This window comes from Letharia columbiana (genome assembly GCF_014066305.1).
Source record: "Letharia columbiana isolate WasteWater2 chromosome Unknown Sc0000069_s0, whole genome shotgun sequence".
Taxonomy (NCBI): domain Eukaryota; kingdom Fungi; phylum Ascomycota; class Lecanoromycetes; order Lecanorales; family Parmeliaceae; genus Letharia; species Letharia columbiana.
In genome coordinates this window covers 172,658-193,156 of record NW_023501114.1, presented here as the reverse complement: position 1 = coordinate 193,156, position 20,499 = coordinate 172,658, and the positions used below count along the sequence as shown (strand labels likewise).

Below are 20,499 nucleotides of genomic sequence, written 5' to 3'. Positions count from 1 at the left end.
GCGCGCAATGCATGCCTGATGCATATGTCTCTGTGTTGCACATGCATCCCGACGAGCTTATGCACCGCAAACGCACGAGAAGCAACCGAGCTGCACCCTGGAACTCACGACTGCGTGTCGCATGCCGGGCGAGCTGGGCTACAGGGAGGTTTCCTTGCCTCTTCCCGGCAAAATATTTTATTTCACTCTGCAAGATAAGTAGATGTGAGGTCGAATCCAGGAGCTAAATAGAGGATGCCAGAATTTGGTATTTGCCATGAGTGTCATCATGACGGAGACCGCGCGGGAGGTCGACAGGTACGCCTCGTGGAACCGGGTCGGAAAACCTCCTCCACCTTTTGTGGAGACCCCGCTCACTTCGAGCGACCTCGCAATGCACCGCGTGCGTCTCCTGCGCGGCAGCCGCACTCTCCGGCCCCAGGTCGGATCCCATCGACTGCTACCCACCGTGATCCTGTGGATTAAAAACAGAATGCTTTCTGCAAGCTCTCCAATTTTTCTGCGCGACATACCTGCCCCCTGCATGCAAAGGAGCAATTCGAAAAGAGATAAGAAAAGAAAAAAAAACAACAAACAGGGTGAAAAACAGTAATTAGGGGCAAGCCATTATGAGCGATGGAGAACAAACACCATCATGGCAGCTACATGAAAGGAACAATGATGGAATATGCAGGAAGGATGTAGAAGGAACGCATGCATAGAACATGAAGGAACTAGACACGCTGACACTCCCGTCTAGTGACATCCAAAACCTCTATTCCAACGCCAAAATCATGTATCATCTAGTGTCCAGCGTCCTCCGAATCGCTGGTTTTTTTTTTGTGTTCACACTCCTCCTGACTCCCCCAGTCCAATGACATCCGTTTAGAATCCTCCGAATCGTTTGTCCTAGCTCTGGTAGGATGTATCGTATCCAGCCAAGTAAGACACATTGAACCCTTGTTTGGCCATTTCCCTTTTGTTTGTGCTTGTAGTTGTGGGCGTAAACCGTCGTCCCAAATGGCCTTAGGTGAGCTATGTTTGGCTTCTTCCAATAAGGGCCTCATAGTGTTATGGCACCTTCTTAATGGGGTCGTAGGTGAGTAATTGTGTTTAGAATAGCTGTTCTAATTGCCTTAGCCTATAGGTTTGGTGGTAGATCTGCAGCTATCAACTGGGTACATGCCTCTGAATGAGAATGTTATTGGTACGCTCATCAATGCCATTCTGTTTAGGTGAATCGGGTATGGTTAACTTTTCGTATCCTTGGGAGGCTAGCTAGTCTCGGGTTTCCTTATTGTTATACTCACCACCGTTATTAGAACGAATATGTAGTGACTTAAGTCCGGTCCTTGGTTTTCAAGAAGTCTGCCCACCGGAATCGAGTTTTGATCGGTCTTTGTGGAGTAATAGTAGTGGCCTTCTTGGAGCGGGGTAATGTTGATTCGCCATTAAAGAGGTCTGTGTGGATGCTATCAAAAGCATTTTCTATCTCAGTTATTGGTTTGTGGTTTGGGGTCTTCTTCGTTTTCCGTAGGTGCATGGCTTACAAAATTGTCTTTTGTGTTGTCTATGATTTTTATTCCCTCTATTATGGCCGGTAGCCTGGCAACGTCATCGAAATTTAGGTGGCTTAATGCTTGATGCCATTTAATGGCTGTTGCCTTCGGTGGTTAGCCTTCTGATAACCGCGTTATGGCGATCTCTTTGGCCATTGCAGCTTTAAATGATGTAGTCTTAGCTTGTAAAGTGTGTTTATCAGTTCTCCCTTAAGGATAGTATCGTTATTGTCGTTATAGACTTTTAAACGGTCCCCTTTCGGTGTAAGTGAGGTTGTTACGTTGGAACGTGCCTAGGAGAGTAGATTGTGGATAGATCTTCGATATAGTGGACGTTTACAAGTGTGAGCATACATTCTTCATCCTCGCCGTCGTTATTCTCAATAAGGGTCTTCAGCAAAACATTGCCCACGGCAGTGGCTCCAATATCCTTCCATCAGCAGTCTCGACTGGATGGGGTTTTCGAGGGTGTTAATTCCTCAACGAAATAGGCTTCGGAATATGTCATGTGAAATGAGGCTGCATTATCGAAATACCAGCTGTCATCACGTGATGTCGTAACAGCCTCGCACAGGCCGCCCTTACTATTTTTAGTTTTCGGTGGATCCGGTGGAGGTAGGCTTGCTAGCCTTCTTCTTCTCTTGAATTCCCGATACGGTCCTTATTCTTTCAACCCACTCAGCGGAGGCCTGGTCGGGGTTGGATAGCCAGCAAGTCCTACTATGGTGGCGACCACAGTCGTCACACTTGGGCTAAAAATGTAATTGTTGTTGTTGTTGCGGTCATTGCCGCCGTTCCCCTTGTTCTTATTATTTATAAATATGGCCTTGCCATTGGAGTCATGGTACTAGTTAGTTTCTGATGATGTTCTCGATTAAGGAGTTGTTCGACGATATAGTCGAAACTGGTTTAACAGCCTTCCGTTGGCGTCTTTGTCTCGGCGTTCAAGACGATTTTTATAAATGATTCGTAAGAGGAGGGAAGTCTATAAAGAAAAGACGTTGTGATCTTCTACGTGTAATGGTGGTCTAACTTAGCGAGTTTTGTTTGGCCTGTTTGATTGTCTTAATGTACTTAGTGACTCCTTTGTAGTCAGCTAAGCTTGTACGGTTAATGGTCCTTTACAGTACTTTATGGGAGGTGTATTCTTTAGATTTGTATGTACCTTCGAGTGCTTTGATCATGTTGTGTGCACCATGGATACCTGTGATGTGGGCATGATTATCTGACTCAAGAGATATACGGATGTTACTTCAATCCATGAGTTAGCGGACTTTTATTTATCGTACTCTTCGTCCTTTTGTGGCTGGGTTAGTGTTCTAGCGAGGATCGAGTGTATTCCAGCTATTTGATAGCAACCATATATCGTTTGGTACCAGCGGTCCCAATTGATGCTCCCTTAAGCGTAGGGATGTTGATTGTCGATGAGGGTATAGCGAATTTGAAGATCTTCTTGGGCCGTGACTGTTTAAGCTTTACCTGATTTGCCTTCTGGGCCCGTAGGTCATATAATTTCTGTAACTCCTCTGGTGTGGGTGTGATAGGCTGTTGGCCTTTACCGTTTGTTGTCCTGATTTGCCCATTGTGGCTAGAAGGACGTGTGTGTGTGTTTTTTTGAAATTTGATGTAATTGGAATGTTAATGTATTACTAGCATCAATCGGGGGCTCATAACCTCTCAGCGTAGCACAGCAGTGGTGATAGAAAGCATGTAGATTCAGTGGTGGGGCCATTAGCCATTATGTAGCTGATGGAGAATAAAGCACTGCTATCTATGGCTAGCTATATGAAAGGAATAATGATGGAATAGCATGGAAGGATGTAGAAGGAACGCATGCATAGAACATGAAGGAACTAGATACGCTGACAAAAACAAATATAGATAACAGTCCGTAACGCTCTGAATGGCCACCTGGGAGAGCACCCGACACCCAGGAAATTGCCACGTCGCAATTACTGGCTCACCGTCAGCCACATGTCCCTGCAGGTGGAGCCGCCAAGTGATGGCATCTCGTTTGCTTTCCCTACCAGTATTTGGGATTGTCATCAAGATGCCTCGCGATTCCTTGAACAGCATGTTCTCGCCGCGGGCGTTCTCGGCATGTGATGTGGTTCCCCAATGCCTGCGCGTCCGTCCGTCTAGTCTATCCGCGCTGGGCCGATTGGCTGGTTCAATAAATTTTCTTTGATGCTGTCGTCGGCTTAAGCTATCGACGTCTTTTCGAAACGTGCATACTTTCTTTTGATCCCGGTATCAAAATGAATCTTACCGTCTTCCTACCTTCAAGTCAATGTTGATGTTCCTTCTCCGCAACCTAGATACCTCCTCTTACCCCGCCCTCCGTTGATATTGCATCATTAGCACTGATCGGGGCACTGACAACCATGAATGACAACCACGAATACCCGAATTGGTACCATCTCACCGAGCAGTAGCACCGCCATCAATCTCTAACCATATCGCTACCCTCAAAGTCCAACCGCACATTTACAATAACAAACAGAAGATTCGCGCCCATCCGTTCATCGAACCTAAACTGCAGAGGGCTCAACCTCGCCACTTTCACCTACAGCGCGTGGGGCACCACACCCTGCAGCTATCCTGCGCTCACCTCCTGTCGTAGCTCCCGAGCATCTTCATATCCCAACACCATTTCAGTCTTTAAGACAATATCTCCCACGAGCATTTCCATCGTAGCGGTCCATAAATATCGTCACACGTGAATGCCCACCGCAGTCTCTGCAATCCGGTATACCCGCGAGAGCGCGCAGAGCTGAGCAAGCATACTTTGCAACAGATTTGAACGTCCCGTCCTTGTGGTGTCTTGACAGTTACCCGCCCCTTCAAGCTCCTCCCTCTTTCCTTTCGGGTGCCCGGCCCATTCCATTTCCGCATCTCCGGCCCCCCTTTTGCGCGTGGGTGGTTCTTGGCCGCGAAAGCTAAGTTCTAGATATTTGTCTCCTTCTCCCATTTCCTCTATCGCTCTCTGTCGTTCGTGCGTCTTTTTGTTTCGGTCGGTCCGTCATTCAATACTCCACGACCGTAAATATCTGGTTCGACTAGCCATAGCTATTTAAAAGTATTCACATGCCTCTCATTATTCTTTCGTCATCGTCCTTGGGATGCCGTTCTGGACAGCTCACCGCTCGGCCCCGAATCGAATATCGAGGCATCGCATTTTCTATCCCTTTGGAGTATCCCACGAGCCGATTTAGGCCTCTGAAACATGCAACATCACTATCTGACCTTGCGGCCCTCGAGCCCATGGCCGTTTATCGATGCTTTACACACTGGCCTTCTCAGTCTCAGCGTTCACCAACATGACAAACCCTCCACCACCCTCGCAACGTATCTGACAGCGAATCCACAGCAGAGTAAAAGATCCAGCCGAGTTCAGATACCACAAACCCATTACCCAACACCCCCCTCCCCCCAAAAATTATCGCAAGACTCGAGATCCCAACTCGGAAACTAACTCTGTTCGATCGGAAGGGGTTATGTCGAACACGCACGCACGCTACTTACGGCGGTGTAGTATTACACTTACTTATCCAGCTGCACCATCAGCAGAATCGAGGTCGGGATCCATGGCTGCGCCGAAGCCGCAGCCGAGAAGGATACTCCAACGATGCGGGAAACGACCGACGATACAGCAGCGCCGTCTCCGTCAACCGCAATGTAAACCCCCCCTCCCCCACCCCCGCCGGGCGTTGATTTTGACGATAAAGACCTCTTATCTACGTCGTCTATACATAACACCGATCGCTCCTAAAAATAACTAATCGAGTGCGGAACCCCCAACACCAACACCAACACCAACAGCGAAACCAACCCCGTCCGACCGAAAAGTGGCTATACCAAACGCGCACGCACGCACGCACGCTCGCTCCATACGATGGTATAATATAACCCTCACCTATCCACCCCCACCACCAACAGAACCGACATCGGCAACCCTTCCTTCAACCCCCCTCGCATGCTGATTCTTCCTCCTTCCCCAGGACATCCATGTCGACGACGAAGACCACGTCGACTGCGCGCAGCACCGATGGCTCCGTCCCCGGTGCAAGGAAATCGGATGGATGGATGGATGGACGGTCTTCGCTTTTGGCAGGTTGAGGCAGCGAGGATGGATGGGATGGGATGGGATGGGATGGGACGGGACGGGATGGGAGCGTGTTTGGCGCTCGTATTACGGAGTAGAAAGGATTTCAGATTTTCCGTGGTTGCGAGGGATGGGATGAGGGTGGATGGGGATGGTTGGGATGGTTGTTTGGGAGGGGGGGAGAGAGAGAGGGGGGGTGTATGGCGAACTTTCCCTCCTTCATTTTCTCCTTTCTTCTTCCCTCCTCCCTTCCTTCCTTCCTTCTTCCTTCCTTCCTTTCTTCCTTCCTTCCTTCTTTCCCTTTCTTTCTTCCTCCCTCCCTTCTCCTTCTTTCTTTCTCTTCCTTCATCCCCCTTTCCTCCTTCCTTCCTCCTCCTCCTCCCTTCCTCCCTTTCTTCTTTCTCCTTCCTCCTCCTCCTCCTCCCTCCCTCCCTCCCTCCCTCCCTCCCCTCTCACAACGCTATGCTATCTCCCCCCCCCCCCTTCCCCCCATCCCATCCCATCCCACCACGCATGCAAGCACACCCATCAAACGAAACGCACACGTACGTATAATCTGGTTTGTGCTTGCGTAGGTGTAGGGATGAAGGAAGGGATGAAGGATGAAGGAAGGGATGAAGGAAAGAAGGATAAAAGGGCGGAAGGAAGGAAGGAAGGAAGAAAGAAAAAACGGATTCACGGCCGCGGTGGGAATGGGACGTAGTAGGACAGGCGCGCCTTTTACGGGCGCGGGCTAGAGGGGGGGAGAGGGGGGGGAGGAGGATGGGTTGGGGGGTTTGGGTTTGGATCTGGATTTGGATCTGGATTTGCGGCCGGAGATGGCGGAGGGAAGGGGTGTCGTCGTGGAGGTGAGGACGAAAAGAACTCAGGGAGAATGGGGGTGGGGAGATTTCTGGACTTCCCTTCCCTTCCTTTCCTTCCCTCCCTTCCCCAATAGTATCCCACCCTCTCATTCTTCCCTCCTCTTCCCTCCCTCCTCTTCTCTAATAATATCTCACTCTTTCATTCTTCAACCCCTTCCTCCATGCCAGTCCCCCCCCATCCCCCCACGATCTTGTACCCGCACATGCTATGCTATGCCATGCCTGACCAGGAACAGCACGGCACGGCGCCGGTTCTCAGACATTGGGGGTTTCCGAGGTAGTGAGTGAGTGAGTGTAGAGTACGTACTAGGGCTGGTTAGGTAGGTACTGTCGATGTGAGCTGTTGAGTTGGAGGATGGATGGATGATAGGGGATGAGTTCATTCGTTTGGGAGGGTATATACGACATATCCAAGGAAGAAGGTTCATCTACCCATTGCGCATAGTCTACCATTGCATTTTTTCCTTCACGTACTTATCCATATACTCATCAACGCCCATGTTTTCCAGCCTTTCCTTATCCTTCCCCAGCTCGACCAGCTCTTGCACCTTCTCCGATTCAAAATGTGGCCCCAGGTGCCTTTCGAATTTCTCCAGGATTTCCGGCTTCGCCTCCTCTCGCCTCAGCTTGTGCCCCAATGGCGCCTCCACGACCGACTCTTCGAGCACGGTGCCATCCTCGAGCGTGACGGTGAGGGCGTTGGGTATCGTCCGCATGTTGGGATCGTGGTAGGCTCTGGTGAACTCGGGGTCTTCGACGCAAGAGATGGTCCTCCTCAACTTCTCGACGAGCGGGCTGGTGGCAGCTTCCGAGCCATCGGTATAGTCTGTCGCGTGCAGACGGTTGAAGACGAGCATGGTCGCTACCATGTACTGTATGCAGTGGTCTCTGTCGGCGAAGTTGTCCATGGGTTTGTGTTGTTTGTCAATGATGCGGATGCAAGCTTCGTGGGTGCGGCAGGTGATGGATTTGATGTCTTCCGCGGACTTTCCTTGTTCCGAGAGCTGGGCGTTGATCTTTTTGGCAGCTTCGATGGCGGTTTGGGAGTGGAATTCGGCTGGGTACGGAAACGGTCAGCGTTGCTGCGAGTAGACAGCCGAGGAGGGGATGTACCTGGGTATGAGACTTTGAATAAGATGTTCTCCATCACGTAGCTCCCATACGGCCGCTGGAATTCGAATTTCTTGCCTTTGAAAGCTACATCGTAGAACCCCCATACTGGGGCCGAGAGGACTGTAGGGACACCATGCTCGCCTTTTTGCACTTTCAGTACCAAGTTGACGGCTCTTTGACATGCATCGCCCGCCGCCCAAGACTTTCTCGACATCGTGTTCGGCGAGTGTCGGTATGTCCGCAGGCTCTGCCCGTCAACCCAAGCCTGTGATATGGCATCGGCGGTCTGTCTTTCTGGTAGACCCAGCATCTTCGAGACTACGGCCGCGGTGGCGACCTTGACCAGCACAACATGATCCAACCCAACCTTGTTGTAGGAATTCTCCAGCGCCAAGCATCCTTGTATCTCATGCGCCTTGATCATAGCTTCCAGGACATCCTTGATCTTGACAATGGTCCCGTTCCCAACATGCCCTCCAGCACGATTCGTTCTCGATATCCAGTCTGCCACCGCCAATATCCCTCCCAGATTGTCTGAAGGGTGGCCCCATTCAGCTGCTAGCCAACAGTCATTGTAGTCGAGCCATCGGATCATCGCTCCAATGTTGAAGGCGCCATTGACAGGATCGAGGACGTAGGGGGTACCGGGCACTCGAGTGCCATGTGGGACGATGGTACCTTCAACGATAGGTCCGAGGAGCTTGGTGCATTCTTTGAACCGAAGAGCTTCAAGGCCGCAGCCGATGGTATCGAGGAAAACGTAGCGTGCGGTTTCATACTGTCGAGCGAAGAGAGTCAATGGCGATCCCATTGGAAGACTGGATAGAGGTATTCACATACAGCTAGGTCCGAGTCAACTTTGTAGTTGTGGATATAGCTGGCCATGTCCTTGATCTCTGGATCGAATTCCCTGACGCCGGCCATTGCGGGGGCATTGGACTTGAGAGCGGCCATTGTTGAGAAAGGACTTCTTGAAGAAGAAGTAGGATACGATCTCGAATTCTGTAGCGGATCTGATGGGCTATTCGTCGGTGTCTTTCCACTTAAGCAATGAGAGAAAGATCTCTGCTTTTGCAGCTGCCGAATCGCTGTTCGGTTGACGGTCCTCAGCAAAGAGGACATGTCTGATGCACTAACAGGTCACAATATTGCAATTGACGTTGGAGGAATACAACAAGACCATTGGCGTTCGCATTAGGTTCGCAGGCAAGAGGAGCTGACAAACAGCATCTCCGCTATCGAAATCGTCATATTGCCGGCTCAACCTCGGCACTCGGAATTATGTCGGAAACAAAGACAAAAGACACCGTTAGCACTTCCGTTCACCATCCTTCCTTTTCTCCTTCGAAACCTTTTCATACAATGGCTATCAGTATTAGTACAGATCTGGATTATAGTCGACGCTGATTGAGTCTGCACTTCAGAGATTCTGGCTATCGATCTCTGGTTGGGGCGCCGAAGGAAGAGAGGAACCAAGGATCAACATTCGGTCAGCATCGTTGATACGGTATTCTCGCGGCATGTATTCACATACAGCTTGCCAGGACTTGAAGTCTGGCTATAGTGTCGCGAATGGAGACGCAATCCGCAGAAACAACGTCATACGTAGACCGATGGCAGGATGAGGTAAGCCTACCTGCAAAGTATGCGAGGCATGGCCGCTCAGGCAATCAGAGCATGTCCTGCAGCCAGCTACCTCAAAAATCTCGAGCGCCTGAACCAGAGTGTTATGACATTAAGTACCTACTTAATTTTCAATATGCAACTAGATTGGGCGACCGCAATTTCAGCCCGGAAAGGCTACATGTCAGAACTTTAACTGGAAAAATTATCACAGAACGCCGAGAGCGAAGCATCCTACGCATGTGCCATGTGGGCGAGCTGCCGCCTAAATTATATGTCGACCTTGTCACACATTGGATGGGCATGGGCACGGGCAATCCGGATTGGTTGATTTGCTGACACAGGCGGAGCACAAGATGACCTGATGGAGTACCGAAGCCCGCAATTCGGAGGCCTGTCCTATTTCAAGACAGGAGAAGATATCACTCCGCTGGGGCTCCCTGTGACCTTAAGGTAGCGTCTTCAGCTCGCGAGTTATTTCCTTTCGAGGTAGTAGGCGTCCAGTACCGCTCAGCTCTCCGTTTTCGACTCGACGCGCGAAAATATTCCCTCAACAAATTCGGTGACAAACCTGGTCGGCCAAGCATAGTCAATTGATGCACGTCTCAAAGGCAACAGGGAAACACATCCCACAATCGACGCAGGGTCCCAATGCTCCAATGCAAGCCTAGCCGATGCTTTACGTAATGGGAATCGCAGACTTGCTGGAGTTGCAGTGAGCAACTCGTCCCCCGAAATAGTCATCTGCGGGAAACTTTTCATCTATTGCCCAGCCTGTCAACTGAGGGGCAACAGGCTTTGAATCACGCGGCTCCGTCTCACTCAGAGCCACATTTGTCCGACGTCAGCTTTCATATTCAGGCCAGAATCAGACGAAGCTGAAGTCTTGATGGCGTTCCCAGAAACTTCTAGCCTTGCGAGTTGCCACAGCTAATGTTTTCCCCACACGAACCCGCCCTAGAGAATGGAGCCTCGGTCATCCGGGCCAATGACTGAACCAAAAAGATCTCGATCATGAGGTTTCGTACCACTCGATCCGTATCAACCGTCACCTCTTCTTCCCAGACCAGAATGAGACGGAGCTGAAGGCGGTGTGACCATCTTTTTGAGTACGCAACCAGCAATACTTTCCTTACGCTAGCTGATTTCAGAGAACGAAGCCTCCGTTATCCCAGCAAGTATTCCACGAGCAGCTTCGGGATCGCGAGACCTATCCCAGCCCGGCGGAAACGAGCGTAATTTCCTGTGCTCATGCCAGAAATGTGAACGAACGTAAAAGTTTGGCGCGGGGCGGCCTCTGCAGCTCTGAATAGGACACCAATAATTTCCAGATCCATTAGCCACGTGCGGCCGTAACCAAGATCGAGAAGCAACAAACTGTACAGCCCCAGCTTATTTCACAAGCCTCAATCCAGTCGGTGAGAGGCTGCTGCGCTTCGATGGCTCGCGGACACCAAAATGCGAGACCATACAGACGCAAATTCAGCAATGGTGAAGAGACGGCTGTTTAATGCGTCACCAGAGCGTGGAATACCGAGGTAAGCTTACTAATAGGATCACGAGTAAATCCCACTAGGCCGCTACCTCCGAAATCCTGTTACAAAGTCGTCTAGACAGACTCTCCGGGCGTAGAGACCCATAGGGTGTGACGGATCTGATTTGCTGGTCGGACGAGCCAGAGATGCTGCAAGCTACTTTTGCAAGAGTCAAGCCATGATGATAGTCAGCGAATGAAGCCCGCATACTGTTGGGCTATATGTCAAATTTATAAGATTCTGTTGATCAACATCCTAGATCGATGAAGTCTTCTTTACGATCATCATGGTACAATTAGGTGTGCATGACTTTCAACCAATCTAATCCAACTCTTCTGCATCGTGATGGTCATATGGACTTCTTACGGTCCCGGCTCTATGTGACAGTAAGACGGACCCGGTTTCTAGCCAACTTTCTCGCCAAATCAATTTGACTGCTTATTTCCCGCTCGCATACTGCTCCACAACACATGTGGCGTGAGTCAGCTGCGGGGGATAGAGCCTCCACCATCCAGTCAACATGGGGGACCTCTGTATTTCCAAATTTTTCCTTGCTCAGCCCAGGATCGGACGTCGAACGTCATACTCAGCACAGGCATCAGACGGAGCTAAATGGCCCTTCTGTCATCCCTAAAAGCATATATAAAGCCTCACTCCCTCATTGAGTCCCCCACGATCATCCATCAACAGCAAAGCCTTATTAGTCATCCTCCCCTCAAATATAATCTAGCTAAGATTAACTCGGACCCATAAGGCATCAATTCACCACCCTCAAGCTCAATATGAAATACCAATCAATCATTGCAAGCATCATCGCTTACGCAGCAACAATGTAAATACCCCCACCCACCTCGCTACGCAGCGTCCTTCCGTTCTCTGACATCTTGATTATAGACACAGCTTCGCCCTAGCCCAAGGCGGCTCAATAAACCCAGGGGGGCCAGAACAGCCATGCACCTTCACCGCCACTCCCTGCGCGCCCCCTCCAGGAGGTGACGTTAAGACGAGCACCGTGTACGAGGTGTCGTTCGTTGCTACCGCCACCCAGTCCTTTGATTGCCAAGGTTGCACTGAGGTGACCGTCATTCCGAGAGACTGCTATGGACACGGGCCTGTACGTTTTCCCTTTTTACTTTGGCCTGCTGAGCGAATGGATATCTTTCCTGATGACGGAGTCTAGGTGATTGAAACCACCACCTTTGTGGTTGAGCCTGAGTCAACTACCACTGTGGACGTCTGCAGCCCGACGCCCAATTGATATGATTGAGTAAGGCGTGGGTCTGCGGTGGGCGGCTAGCTTGATTCAGTGCCTTTGCGAAATAGTGTTCCTTATACAGCTGGGCATGGGTGGCTCTTTCGATTCGAATGATGAATTTTAGTACCTTCTTGACCACGGGAGCATCGTTCATGTGTGGTAGCAGCTATCAACAGGGAATTCTCTTTTCAAAAGTGAATAGCTAGCAACCGTTTTCCTTCTGACATTCCCATATAGACTCTTTCAAGTCGCGTCTTTTTGAATATTTCTAAACACAATGGCCTTAATCTCCTGTTTCCTTATAATACAGTGGGTAGTCAGCAATGTCGCTACGGATGTCTTCCGCTAGCGAAAGAAACTTCCTCGGTCTTCAGGAGAGGGCAAAATATCCTGACAATAATCTCAGAAGTAGTTCGAGACTTTTCAACCAAACTTATCACTCGTTCGCACAATACTGAGACATTGCCCCATACACTCACTTCCTCCTCCTTGCCTTTTATCTTTAGTCATGGGACGATTTCGTCCATGATCCTGTGATTTCTCGACTGAGCCCAAAGGAGAGCGGCATCGAGGGTCTTCGGATATCGCGGCTTAGAGTAGGCAGGGTCGGGCAAGAGATCTGGGGAGATCTGGGCGCAGGTCGTATCCAGGACGAGGAAATTGAAGGAGTCTAGGATCTTCGCTCCAATGGTTTCGAATTACGAAAATCTTTCATGGTACCAGCAATGAGACTCCATCCGGATCATTGTGAAGCGCTCGCTCGGTTTCGACTTGGTCAAAATCCCGGGACTACGAAGTCTCACATTATGTGGCGTCAGCCAAAGATTCCAGATATCGCATCTGTTTGTCGCTCACTGATCTGTTGGACCTGGCTGATTGGATGGCAGCTCGAAACTTGGTGACGATGTTGTTGGCTTTCTTGAACTCGTTGCTATGGAACCGACGTTGAACGCTCCGAGTTGTAGATCTCACTGCTTGCTGATACGCAAAGCCATCATCATCATCGCGGAGGCAATAGTCGGCTAACACACGAAGAAACAGCCGGTGGTGTCTCTACTGGGGGGAGTTCTAGGCTTGGTCTTCCGTACTTGATGGGGTTCGTGAAACAGTAGTCTCCATCGACCTTTCCGTGTAAAAGTGAGTCAAGCTGACGGCAGCATTTACCTGACCGGCGAGATCTGTGAAAGATGACCTACCGAGACTGGTCTGACCACGGTCGAGATGAAACGGCTACTTACCTTAGCTCAGTCCGCATGGACATAGTTTCAGTTAGGGATGACTTTTTGCCCGGAAGCTCCCGTAGTCGAGTGGCAATTAGCACCACCCTAGTTCCAGGGCCAGCACCGGTCTCACGTCAGCTGACCCGAAATGGTGCCGGTGAAAGACAAAGTATTCAGTTGTCCAGAAGGTTCGAGGTACCTTTCATATTTCATAGCAGCTGCAATCGGGACATTTTCAGTGTCCACAGGATTTCAAAATGCAAGAATCCCAGGTACCTATCCCAGATGAGTTCCGTTCTGACCTCCATTACGTCGAAGCTCTTGACACACGATCAAACGAGGAGATTCTAGATTCACTGTCCGAGCATGCGCCCGTCACCTCGGAGAAGAATGTATGGACCTACTGGCACTCCGGCGTCCGCTCCATGCCTGCCTGGTGCCAGCGCAATGTCGTGAACTGGGTTCGCCTAAGCGGTCCGTCGTGGTCCATCCGTATCCTCGACAATGTTCCCAGCTCGCCAAACAATGCACTCAACTGGGTCTCTGCAGGACTGCTCCCGGAAACCTTCGTCAAGGGCACCATGGACGGTCCCTATACCGGCCCGCACAGTGCGGATTTTCTGCGTGGCGCGTGTCTTTTCCTTTACGGCGGCGTCTGGATGGATGTCGGTATCATTCTTATTCGTCGGCTTGAGAACATCTGCTGGAGGCAGCTGGAGGACCCTGATTCGCCTTTCGAGGTCTCCGTCCCATGGATGTATGGCACAGTCATGGCAAACCATTTCGTCGCAAGCCGGAAAGGTAATCCATTCATCAAGCGCTGGTCGCAACAGTGGGACTGTGGGTTAGTGGGTCCATTATGAGGCCATAGCGTTGGTGGCTTTTGATCAGCCGTCCTATTACTATGCGATATCCGATATGCGATATCCGACATACGATATACGGGAGACAGAGGGATATGGCGAGTATTATTTGTAGGGCCGCTGCACCTGTAGTGGGCTCTTTATTCGAATTATTCTCTTCAGAGCTATATTATTATTCTTCTTCTTTTTATAGTTAAGTCTATATATATTAGCCTTTATTTAATTATTATAAGTATTATCTAACTATTATAAATATATTTTATACTCTTATATACTTTATAATAGCTTTCGCTACTATTATTAGGTTTAAAAAAGCGATTATATAAGTTATACCCGTCTTTAAAATTATTAAAAAAACCTTTAACGCCGCTAATAAGGCTTTTAAAGTTCTTAAGATTAAAAAGACTATTAAGACTAAAATATCTTTTTCCCGCGATAAGATTCTTATATTAGAAACGCTATCGAGAATTATTATCTTAAATAAGATTAATGAAATATTCTCGCTTATTAAGAGGTTTAAAGTAGATCTTATAAAATTAATAGTCTAGCTATCTAAAGTTTAAGAGAATTAAAATTAGCGCTATTATTATAAGAGTCGAATTTATTATAAGAGTTAAGTTTATAAATTATATTACTATTACTATCGCTATAGTCGTAGTTATTATTATCGTTACTCGAATATATTAAATATAAACTCGTTTAACTCTAAGTCGAATTAGAAGAAAAGAAGAGAAATCTTATTTTATTATTTAAAAGATAAGAAGCCCTTTTTTAGTATTATTAAAAGGTTTTAAAGTATAAATATTAAGTACTTTAAGTAAATCTTCTTCGAAATTTTTAAGATTAAAAACTTCGTTAAGCTAATTTATATATATATTATTTTAATTAAAAAGAATAAGAATATTAATAACTATAATTATATAATATATTATTTTCTTATATACTCGATAATCGCTAGTCGCTTTATTTATATAAGCGTAAAGAAAGACTTAAATAAGATTCTTTATATGTATACTATTCGCCTACTACGTCTATTTCTTATTTATAAATTTAACTTTATTCTCGCTTATTATCTTATCTTTATTATTATATATATTTAGAATAATTAAGATAATCTTAAGATTTAGAAGATAGACGATTAGAGCTATAGAGATCTTCTCGTATTTAAAGAAACTTATACGAATAATAGTAGATTAAATACTAGTACTTTTAGCCTTAATAAGCCCGCTATAGTCGAAGAATCTAGAATTTATAAAAGTTTTAATAGAGGTAACTATTTTCGCGAGCGCTATCTCTACTTATATATCTATTTAATCTATTAATAAAATTACTCGTTAAATAAGTATTTTAAGATCTAAAACTTAGCGATAAATATTTTTAATTAATTATTATTAAATAATTATATTATTAGACTAGAATAACTTTTAGAGTATTCGTAGATACTATAGTCGCTATAGTATATATCTAAGAGATTTCTATATACGCTATATAATCTATTAAATCTAAATTTATCTTATTAAGAATTATTAATAATTAATAATTAATTTAAATAATTAAACGATTACTTAAATCTAATATTTATTAAGACTATTTTAATTATTCTTCGAAAGGGCGTTAAGATAGATTTTTAAAGCTCTATCTTAGTTTATCGTAATTAAAATTATTTATTAGCACGTTAAGCACTTTAAATATTATCGGCGAATCTTTAAAAATAGCTTTAGTAATATTATTTAATCGAGGTTAACTCTTAAAACGAGCTCTATTATATCTATTCGCTATTCGAATTAATATTAAAATACGATAGAGATTAAAGATAAATTTATAATCTCTTATTCTTATATGACTATTTAATTAATAACGATATTTAAGCGAAGTAAGGCGTATTAAAATATATTATATATAATAATATAGTAGTAGTATTATTATAGAAAGGCTTAAGGGTCTAATTTATTAAAAGAGATTTTAAAGACGCTTTTAGATATATATCTATCGCTATATCGAATTAATAGCTACTTAGTTTTAATTGCGATAAACGCTATTAAAAAGAACGATATCTATTATTTAAATTACGTATATTATTATTTCTATTTAATCTCTTTATAAAGGCCTTTATTTAAATCTTAATTACGATTTTTCTATAAAAAGTAATACTTTACTATTTAGACGATTTCTTTATAATTCTTTTATTAGATAATAACGTAACTATATATATCTAGTAATTCGATTAGCTATATAGTAAATTAAGCCTTCGAATTAATTATATAAAAAATATTATAAATTTTATAATTAAGTTTCTAGAAATCGAATTCGATAGTATTTATATAAAAGCGAGATTTCCCTCGAATAAGCTAATTAAGACGAGAATTATAACTAAAAATCTTTTAAAAAGAATAATTATTTTATATTAAAAGCTCGAGTTAGCGATTAGCTTCCTCTTCTTCGCTATAAAAATTATAATTTTAAAAAGAGTATTCTTAAGACGACTTTTTAATATTCTTCGAAGGCCTATGATAATTATATGAATTATAGATAATATAAGAGTAGACTTATTATAATGAGATATCTTCTTAAAGTATTAGAATAATATCGCCTTAATACGCTATATTAATAGTTAAGTTACGTAATATATATAAATTAATATATCTAGAAAATTCGATATAAGAGACTATATTCTTAATTATTCTAATTATATTTAATCGATTTAGCTTAAAGACGTTTTTAGTATTAAGATAGCTATATATTATTATTTTAAAGATATATAATTTAAAAAAATAAAGATTATCTATTACGCGATAAAGCTATAGTTATATTAGTTATAAAAATCTCGCTTAGTTCTCTACTACGATAATAATATATACGTTAATAAATTATATAAATTCTCTATATACGGGCTAGTTATAGCCTTATTACGCGATATAGCTATATTAATAACTATTTATAATATTATAATAATACTTATTTAGATATCTACGAAGGCTAATTAGCTAGTTAATAATCTATTATATTTTTAATCTTAAAAAATCGCTAACGAATATTTATAGCTAAAAGATCTTAAATCTTCGCTAAAATAGGGCGAGATTTATTAGAATATTAATATAATTAGATTATACTATCTAGAGAGACCGTATAACTTCTCTAATAGAGGCTTATTATTAAAATTAAAAAGATATATATAACTTTAATAAGATTCTATATAATCTATTACGCACTTATAGAGATTTAACCTCTCTTTTTAATAACTATAAATACTCTTATCGATTAAATTATTAATTTAAGTACTTATCGCGTTAAGTCGAAATCGATAAAGATATATCTTATCGATCTTAGATTAGCTTATATAAATATAGAATTCGATAATCTCTTAATATTTTATTATTTTTAGTTATAATATATTATTATAAATAATTAACGTCTTTATAGCGAAGCTAATACGAAGAAAAGACGTTTAATTATTAAGAATCTATTACTTTAAATTCTTTCTTATTTCGATAAATTAATCTATATCGAGACGACTCTATATATCTTTTTTTATTTTATCTTCGCGGTATTTCTACGCGTAGGTGAGTTTATTTATAATAAGCGAGATCTTTAATAGAAGGACTTCGGCGAATAGTTTCTTATATATTACTCAATAAGACTATTTAATAATTATTTAAAACTTATACTTTTAACATTTAAAACGAATCTATTTTATCGTAAAATTATATTTATAATAGTTATATTAGACGATAACGTATATATAGTTAAAGTCTTACGTTATCTCTTTAAGTAAGAGGCTTTATCTAATATATCGCTATTTTAGCTAAGAGGTTTCTTCTTTACTAGAAACACCGTTATTAATAACCTCCGCGAGATATTAATATTATTTAATATTAAGAGCTATTATTTAGATTACTTCTTTTATAGAGAGGCTATAATATTAATATATAATATTAATCTTAGTAATAATAAGATCTAATTACTAGATCGTTAAAAGTTAGATTTTTATTATTTATATATTATTATTTATCTAGTCTATATACTTAGAGTATTATTATAATATTAGTATCTTTTAGCCCGTTCGCGTTAGTATTATTAATCTCTATTATTTATTATAATAGATATTATTAAGAGTTCTTCTTAAGATCTTCGCCCTCTTTAAACGACGTTTTAGGTTATTTAAGAGTTTTTCTAGCGCTAAGAGATCTTTTTCGAGGCTATCTACTCAGTCTAGATTGTTACGAGCGTATTCTATATTCTTAATATACTACTTAGTCCTCTTACTTATTCGAGCCTAGCGTGTCTTAATAGAGACATTTATCTACTATTTAATATCTTTCTTCTATCTATATAGTTCGATATCTTAGTTATCTTATTAAATATATCTATATTAATATTATATCTATATCGATTCTAATATAGATATTTAAAAAAGGTTTTAGTTATCTTAGTATTAAATATATCTAATTATATATCTATATATCTACTTATATATACGTTATTTCTATATAATCTTATTATTTACGAGTATTAATCGTAATAGTAGAATTATAAATTAATAGATCTATTATAAGACTATAGCGTTAATAGCTTTTAATTAGTCGTTTTATTACTATATAATATTCGATATGCGATATTCGATATATAATATACGAGAGATAGGGGGATATAGCGAGTACTATTTGTAGGGCCGCTGTACCTATAGTAGGCTCTTTATTCAAATTATTCTCCTTTAGAGCTATATTATTATTCTTCCTCTTACTTATATCTATATATAGCTTTATTTCACTTCAAAGTATATCGCTTAGATATAGGAGTTTTTCTAGCGCTGGGGGGCCTTTTTCGAGGCTATCTGCTTAGTCCAGATATTCAAAAAGGTCTTAGCTACCCCAGTATTGGATATGCCTAATCATATATCTATATATCTACTTGTGCATACGTTATTTCTGTATGGCCTCACTGTTTGCGAGCACTAATAAGTGAACATTCACGTACTTCTCGTTTGCATGAAAATGGTAAAAGGATACGACGAGGTGCATGAAGATTATCAAGGACAGTGCTCAATATGATCTACTATATTCGATGCCTGCCAATCTTCGTCGCTATTCGCTTTCTTCTCCTCTAGCGCTTCTCTCTTCCTTCCATATACTGACATCCCAAGGCATGATCTTTTCGTTCACTTATGGAAGGACCGCACCAACCCCGGTGGTATGACTGAAAATCCTTTGGTCTCGTTCGGCAAGCAAATCAAATTCGAGGACTCACAGGCGATGAAATACCATTGGGAGTTTAAGGTCGAACCCCGCACGGTCATGGAATACATCGGGCAGGTTCTGGCCTGGCTGCGACTGTGCATGCTCGAAGATCCGAACGACGGCTTCAACGGCACGGAGTACTACGAGGACAAAGTCCTGCTGTTCGACTCACTGTCCGAGGACTGGGGCGCGGAAGCAACTATTGGTTTCTCGGGGCAGGACCTTTTCAACGTGCTGACGACGAGATGCGATGCAATTTCAGAATCAGAGGATTACCAGGCGGCACATAAAACCATTTGGAGGCTGCTGACGCAATCAAGTATGCAGAAGATTACGCATGGGAAGAATTTAACCAAGGGACTCGCGCTGGGCGTTCTGTGGGATATGGAAGAGAACCAGGGGAAGGATGTAGCGCCCGGGACGTTTGCAGAATTGCTCCGGTACGGTAGTGTGCATTTTGAGCAAGAACGGGAGGAAATTAGGTACGTCAAGGCTCAAAGGCCGGAGCATACCATCAAAAAGGGGCTACTAGAGCCTTAGGTCAGTTGTACTCCTACGATCGCCGAGTATGACCGTTCTTTGCAAACATTCTCATTATCGCTATACAATGTAGCCGTCAATTCAGTATGGGATCCGTCAAAAGTCTCGATAGGATGTGGGTAAGTCACGGTAAAGAACCTATAGCATTTCGCTTAAAAGAGCTCTAGAGGTTATACATCACCTTTGATCCCTTCTTACTTGCTTTCTAAGGAGGAGGCTACTCGGTTCCCACAGCGGTATCAGGTTGTGGCGACGGCTCGAACTTCACTCGCTATTTAGTGACACTAGGGCTGGCAATGATGGGCCAACTAACTGGTTTACTACCAGTGGTACCGTAAGTCTCTCGTAGTTGATGGTGCAGTTTGAGGTCTACCGATTGGTGGTTGGTGTAGTTCTAACCTCAAAACCAACTGATTCAACTGACAAGGAAGTAGTTTATAAATAAAAATTAAGAAGTCGAGTTTTAAGTTAAAAGAGCTAGGTAATAGGCTAACATTTATAGGGCTGAAGTAGGGCTCATAGGGCTGATAAGGCTTGACACTTGATATATTGATCCCTCACTAAGCGATATTTTATCGTTTATTACAACTACTCCACTATCAGTTACACT

At 43.6% G+C, this 20,499-nt stretch overlaps 4 protein-coding genes across 4 annotated transcripts; 3 read left to right on the top strand and 1 right to left on the bottom strand.

The window, feature by feature from the left end:
- Window positions 1-6,952: 6,952 nt before the first annotated feature.
- HO173_011881 (uncharacterized protein) lies at window positions 6,953-8,741 on the bottom strand (the record flags this gene model as incomplete). The annotated part of the gene is made up of 3 exons (XM_037313757.1): window positions 6,953-7,563; window positions 7,620-8,397; window positions 8,460-8,741. The coding sequence occupies 3 exons, from the start codon at window positions 8,739-8,741 to the stop codon at window positions 6,953-6,955; spliced, it is 1,671 nt and encodes a 556-aa protein (XP_037159393.1).
- A 2,818-nt stretch (window positions 8,742-11,559) lies between these two features.
- HO173_011880 (uncharacterized protein) lies at window positions 11,560-12,035 on the top strand (the record flags this gene model as incomplete). The annotated part of the gene is made up of 3 exons (XM_037313756.1): window positions 11,560-11,609; window positions 11,672-11,891; window positions 11,958-12,035. 3 exons carry the CDS (start codon window positions 11,560-11,562, stop codon window positions 12,033-12,035), a joined length of 348 nt encoding a protein of 115 aa, XP_037159392.1.
- A 1,474-nt stretch (window positions 12,036-13,509) lies between these two features.
- On the top strand, window positions 13,510-14,115 carry HO173_011879 (uncharacterized protein; the record flags this gene model as incomplete). The annotated part of the gene is made up of 1 exon (XM_037313755.1): window positions 13,510-14,115. The coding sequence occupies one exon, from the start codon at window positions 13,510-13,512 to the stop codon at window positions 14,113-14,115; it is 606 nt and encodes a 201-aa protein (XP_037159391.1).
- Window positions 14,116-19,304: 5,189 nt separating this feature from the next.
- On the top strand, window positions 19,305-19,889 carry HO173_011878 (uncharacterized protein; the record flags this gene model as incomplete). The annotated part of the gene is made up of 1 exon (XM_037313754.1): window positions 19,305-19,889. One exon carries the CDS (start codon window positions 19,305-19,307, stop codon window positions 19,887-19,889), a length of 585 nt encoding a protein of 194 aa, XP_037159390.1.
- Between the last annotated feature and the right edge of the window lie 610 nt (window positions 19,890-20,499).